The sequence below is a fragment of the Nyctereutes procyonoides genome, unplaced genomic scaffold, assembly GCF_905146905.1.
Source record: "Nyctereutes procyonoides isolate TBG_1078 unplaced genomic scaffold, NYPRO_anot_genome, whole genome shotgun sequence".
In the NCBI taxonomy this organism is placed as follows: domain Eukaryota; kingdom Metazoa; phylum Chordata; class Mammalia; order Carnivora; family Canidae; genus Nyctereutes; species Nyctereutes procyonoides.
Genome location: NW_026575125.1, coordinates 45933699 through 45939846, shown reverse-complemented (window position 1 = coordinate 45939846; position 6148 = coordinate 45933699). Strand labels below are relative to the sequence as shown.

The 6148-nt window shown below is 52.4% G+C and overlaps 1 protein-coding gene across 2 annotated transcripts in view; it reads left to right on the top strand.

Annotated features, from left to right (window-relative positions):
• Positions 1-1339: 1339 nt before the first annotated feature.
• Positions 1340-6148, top strand: part of FGD1 (FYVE, RhoGEF and PH domain containing 1) — a 44753-nt gene continuing 39944 nt past the window's right edge. For both annotated transcript variants that reach the window (XM_055338654.1, XM_055338653.1), the window contains exon 1: positions 1340-2108. In XM_055338654.1, coding sequence (XP_055194629.1) covers positions 1806-2108 — 303 coding nt within the window. In that variant the 5' untranslated portion in view covers positions 1340-1805. The remainder of the gene's footprint in view (positions 2109-6148) is intronic.

The following is a 6148-nucleotide window of genomic DNA, read 5'->3' as shown; positions in this document are numbered from 1 at the left end:
CCTCTGAAAAGATTCTATTAGATTTTGTGACATAGGACATGGCAGACCTTGATGAGAGAACAGTATTAGGCAAGTACTGGAGGCAGATTGGAATAGGTTGAAAAATAAGTGCGAAGTGGGAAAATGAAGACAGTCAAGTATAGGCAACACTTTTGAGAAGTTTACAGAGGAGAAGAGAAGGTACCTGGTTGGAGAGGGAGACTTTTAGGCAATTGTTTACTTGTTTTCAGATAGAAGAGATCTGGATGTGTTTAGATGATGATGGGAAGGGGCAAGGACCCTGTAGGTTGGGTGGCAAGAAGTCCAGAACTTCCTTTCAGTGACTTCTGTTTACTCTGTAAAGTAGGAGGTCAGGTCATCTGCTGAAGTTTGGGGGCGGATGGAGAAGTTGGAACTTTGAGGAAAGGGCAGGTTTGAAAGGGCTGTTGTGGAGCATGGGGGAAAGAGCAGCCAAGGGACACAGTAGAGTTGTGGGTCAGTACCGAGGGCCCCATAGATGCTGGGGACCATGAGTTTATAGTGGCACAAATCTACGAGAGTGAATAGTTTTCTCCAGCAGTGTTTAGCTGCCTTTGTGCAGGCATGGAAAAGGCGGACAGTTGGACTGATCCAAGGCTGGGATGTTGCCAAGCGGATGCAACAATCCTGAGAACTGAGGCTATTGGCAAGAGAGTGGCGAAGTTAAGGACCATAAGGTCTGGTCGGAGCAGAATGAAGTGTATCAAAGACAAGTCCTCTATGAGCGAAGCACTAGGGAGACTCTGGAACCTGTGGAAAGGTTTCTGGAAAAGAGACTGAAGGGCGAGCAGACAGAGGACGACCTGGCAGAAGGACGGAAAGGCAGATGAGGGATTTGGGCCCAGAGACTTGCCTCTATGGGACCACGGAGGGATGGGGAACGGAGGCCGAGGGGAATGTTTAAGGGGGAGGAGGGCCTTTGAAGGCTGTCGCAGGGAGAAGCGAAGCGGGTCCGAGTCAGGGGGCGTGGCCAAGCGCAAATCCCGGGCGAGGGGGCGGGCCCGAGGAACTGGGTCCCAGCGCCGCTGTGGCTGCGGCTGTCTCAGCGACGGCTCCCGCCTCCCCACCCCCCCTTCTCCGGCTCCTTCCTGCCCGCCGCCGCGGAGACCTAGGCCGTAGCTGTTACCCTGCCCCCGCGGCTGAAGCACGGTCCAGAGGGATTGGCTGAGGGCGAGCCCCGCAGCCCAAGCGCGCGACGCACACGCGCGCTCCCCGCCAGAGCCATCCCCTCCTCCCTCCCTCCCCTGCCCTGCCCTCTCTTTCCCCTCCCCTCCGCCCCCCCAGCCTCCGCTGCGGCGGGAGGAAGAACCCTTTCCGACCAGTCAGAAGAGTCCAGATCGATTCCCATTCGGGGAGAAAGAGACCCCGCTCACCGAACAGACTGACCGCTAGCCCCAGGGCCACGGAAGTGGCTCGCCTCCTAGGAGAGAGCCCGCGCGGAGCGCAGCCCCCCGACTCTAACCCAGCCGCTACCGCTTAGACAGCGCTCCTCAGCGGGCCCCCGGCCCCGCCGAGCCCATTCCCCGCGCAGGGCCCGGGCCGGCGATGCCTGGCACGGCAGCGGCGGTGGCTGCGGCTGCTGCTGGTGCTGCCACTGCTGCCACGGCTGCTGGCCCGGGCCCGGGCCGGGGGCTTGAATCTCCGCAGTGGGGCTGAGCCCGCAGCCCCGCCCCCCGAGCCTGAGGCCGCTGCTCCGCCGGGCGCCGGGCCTCCTCCGCCCGCGCCTCCGCCCCAGGATCTGGAGCCAAGCGGGGAGCCCGAGCCCCGCGCCCAGGCCCGGAGCATGCATGGCCACCGAGCCCCGGGGGGCGCCGGGCCTTGCGAGCCCGAACACTCAACCACGAATGCCCTCGGCGCCGCTCCACCGGTCAGTGCCGACACGGACACTGGAGCCTCCGAGCCAGGACTGCCGGTGCTTAAGGGCTCAGGCTCGGCTCTCGGCGGCCCCCTGGATCCTCAGTTTGCCGGACCCTCGGACGCCAGCCTGGGCGCTCCTCCAGGCCCCCGGGTCTTACCCTGCGGCCCCAGTCCACAGCACCACCGGGCCCTGCGCTTCTCCTACCACCTGGAGGGCTCACAGCCCCGGCCTGGTGAGTGATCGAGAGAGCATGGGAGCCCGGGCCACGGGCCTGGTACTGGAAGCGGGTTCTTGTTTTCGGGCCCTCTAAGCCCCACCTCGGAGCCGGCCCTCTTACCGTCGGCCCTTCTAGTCTTCTCAACCCCCACCCCCTTCGCTCGCTTCTCTTCCGTCCAGTCCTTCCAACCCCTGTCCGTGGTCTCCTCTCTCTGTCCCCTTGCCCCCTCAACCCTTCCCACCCCCTTCTCTTCTATCTGCTGAGATTAATGGGAGAGGGAGAACGCCCAGAAAAAACGGGCAGAATTGCAAGGCAGTAAGGGGAATTTGGTTGGGGGAAAGGAGTTTGTTTGGGGGAATAAGAGAAAAGAAGTCTCTCATTTGCCAAGCGCCTACATTGTGCCAGGCACTGGACTGAATGCTTTATGTGGATTCTCATTTCATCTTCAGGAACCTTGTGAAGAAGGTATCATTAGCCCCATTTTGTAGGGTGTGAAACTGAAGCCCAGAGAAGTTAAATAACTTGCTCAAGGTCCCACAGCTAGAACGGAGCCAGGATTCAAAACCACATATATTTGAGTCCAAAGTCTGTGGTCTTTCTCCTTCCCCAAACTGAGGTTGGAGACCATAAAAGTAATGCCAAGCCTTCTGCTTATGTGATTTTCTTCTCTACTGTTCAGCAGCTCTGGAGTATGAGTGGAAAAAAAAAAAAAGGAGGGACAGTGGATTGATCCAAGGCTGGGGTTTTGCCAAGGTGTGTGTGGCGGGAGGACAAGGGAAGGAGGGAATAGAAGGTGCTGATGAGTGAGATAGGTGGAGGAGGTGGGCCTTGGGGGTCAAGCTGGAGAGGAGGGCTGGAAGGGCTGATAGGTAGGGAGACAGCAGAAAGGGTGGGGGCCAGAAGCCAGTTGTAGCGGAGCTGTAGAGGTGTAGGACTGCAAGGATGGTTGTGAAGAGAAATCAGGATTCTTGAATTTGGATTTGCAGAGGTGGAGCAACTCTATGTCAGTTTGGGGCCACAGACTGCTGCCTGCAGAGGCATTTGCACTGCACAGGCCTGCGTGTATGAGGAGTCCAGCAGGGCCACCCCCATCTGAGGACATCCCTATGTGGACCTGAGCCCAGGAGCCACGGAGAAAGAGCAGTGTATTTCTGGTCTGCCTTGCACTGGGCAATGCTGACAGAACTGTTGAGCCTCTAGGACACCCCGCCCCCCACTCCTAAGTGGGGCTCATATCCCCAAGATCCATAGGTCTCTGGGACTATGACCTAGCACAGTTAGCAGTAGTGAAGCATAAAGTACTGGCAACATGTGCCCCTTACTGCTATTGTGACTTTGGGCTAGTCATGGAACCTCTGGAAATTTTCAGGGGCTCCCTCAGTGTGGGCTGTAGATATCCAGCTGACAAGAGGCCTTTAACACCCTGCTTTGCATGTTGCTCCTGAAGGCTTTCCAAACACCCCTTGGCAGACACTGTGTGGAGCAGGCTACTTGCACACCTTACTGCAGCACCTTCTCTCAAATCCCAAAACATGCCTCAAGGACTCCCACCTCAAGGTCTTTACATCTGCTTTTCTCTCTGCCTGGCAGCTCTTCCCCCTGCTCTCCACTTGACTTGTTCCTCATCTTTCAGGTCTCAGCTAGGATGCCACCTCCTCCAAGAGACCTTCCCTGACCACTTTGGAGTGGGGGAGGGCCACTTGTGAGTCTCCGTCACAGCTTCCATCCTGGCCCTTAGTACAGTCTGAAATTATCTTATTGTATGTGCCTACTTGTTTATTGCCCATCTTCCTCCACTAGAATGTGAACTCTGTGAGAGCAAGGGTATTGTACCTGTTTTGTTCCCTGTTGTATCCTCAGTGAGTACCACAGTGCCTAGCACACAATAGGTGCTTAATAAATTCTTTTTTTTTTGCTTGCTTAATAAATTCTTACAGAACAAATGCTTGAATGGATATGGAGGGAGCACATAGTGGCATCCCAGTAACTATTGTCTAAGAGAAGGACAACTGAATTCCTGCCCTCCAGATGCTCTTGGTCTGAGTCAGTAGCTGGGCATTGTCTCGACCCCTGGTCTCTAGCATCTGACTGATGACATGGTAGTACTGCCACTGCTGCTACTCCCATGCTAGTGATTCTGAGTTGCCTTCCCACTCTACCAATCCTTACAAATTACCAATCACAATACATATCCTGAACTACTCCCCTCCTCCCCAAAAAAACAAAGTTCCCAGGATCCTTTTTGCAAAGTCCCTTTGTCTGTAATTGATGGCTGTCTTTTTAAATATGCATTTTTGTATATATACTCCAAGATAGGGATTAGGAATAAGAAGAGTGTGAGGGAAAGACCTGGCTTCCTGTCCAACCATTCCTAGCTGACTCACTGTGTGACCGTGGGTGAGCGACTTCCCTTCTCTGAGCCTCAATTTCCTCATCTAGAGAATGCCATGAGGAGTCTATGAGATACTGCTGGTGAGAAGCATGCAGAATAAAACAAAATATTTTAAAAAATAAAGGAAAAACCCTCTGAAGAGGAGGTGGAGGAATTACTCAGGCCCTGGCAAAGCAGGCACTGGGCGGTGTGATTCACAGCAGCATGGGGAGTAAGAGGCCCGCCTCCCCCACTGCCCAGCCAGCCCAGGGGTAGGCACAGTGACTTGCTTCTCTCTCCACAGGACTTGCCTATAATTGGCCCAAAGAGGGCAGGGTTGGTGGTTGTAGGGTGTGTGTATGTGTATCTGTGTGTGAAAGAGAGAGAGACAGAGAGAAAGAGAGTCCTCTCAATTAAAGGGTTGAAACATTTTACTCCACATGTTAAAATTTTTGTGTGCCTGCTGACTTCCTCCCTCAGACTGATGAGGCCTTTATTGAATCACCATCCTTAGGGACCAGTGGCCCATCCTGGTTGGGGGGGGTACTTTTTAAAATAGTACAGTTAATACTTGAACAATGGGGGAGTTAGGGGTATGAACACCCATGCCCCTACTTGCACAAAAATCTGCGTATAACTTTCAAATCCCCCAAAACTAACTACTAATAGGCTACTTTTGACCAGAATCCTTACCAGTAATGTAAACAGTTAACAAATCATTTTGCATGTGTATTATATACTTTATTCTTAAAGTAAGCTAGAGAAAAGAAAATTTTGTTAAGGCAATCATAAGGAAGAAAAGGGATGCCTGGGTGGCTCCATCAGTTAAGTGACCTTGATTTCAGCTCAGTTTGTGATCTCAGGGTGCTGAGATTGAGCTCCACGCTCATGCAGAATCTGTTTAGGATTCTCTCTCTCTCAAAAAAAAAAAAAAGATTCTCCCTCTGCCCCTCCCCTCGCTTGCACACTCACTCTCTCTCACTCTGTCTCTAAAATAAATAAACAAATATTTTATTTTATTTTTTTAAGATTTTATTTATTTATTCATGAGAGACACCGAGAGAGGCAGAGACACAGGCAGAGCGAGAAGCAGGCACCCCACAGGGAGCCCAATGTGGGACTCATCCGAATTGAGATCACGCCCTGAGCCAAAGGCAGATGCTCAACTGCTGAACCATCCAGGCATCCCATAAACAAATCATTTTTAAAAAGAAAGAAAATAATAAGGAAAAGGAAATACATTTATGGTATTATACTATATTTATCGAAAAAAAAAGCACATATAAGTGAACCTGTGCAGTTTATACCGTGTTGTTCAAGGGTCCACTGTAGTTATATACTATCCACGTGAAAACCCTTCAGTTGCTTCAAAGTGTTTTCTCTTTTAGTTACCTTGATTTCTGCTGAGGGGGGCGATCCTTTTTATACCCATTTTCCAGTTTGATAAAACCTGGAAAGCGATGCCAGAGAGGGCTTTGAGAGAGTCAGAAAGGAGTACCCAGCTGTAAGTTTGCTCATAGAGATTTGAGGGAAACCCTATGCTATTTCTCAGTTTTAAGGCCTAGAATATCTTTCCAGATGCTGGATGGGGAGTAGCCTGGGGCCTGTCTCAGTCGAAATAGTTGTACCTGACATAAGAGTCTTTTCATGGGTAGTAGGAGAACTGAGCCAATTGAGGAGGCAG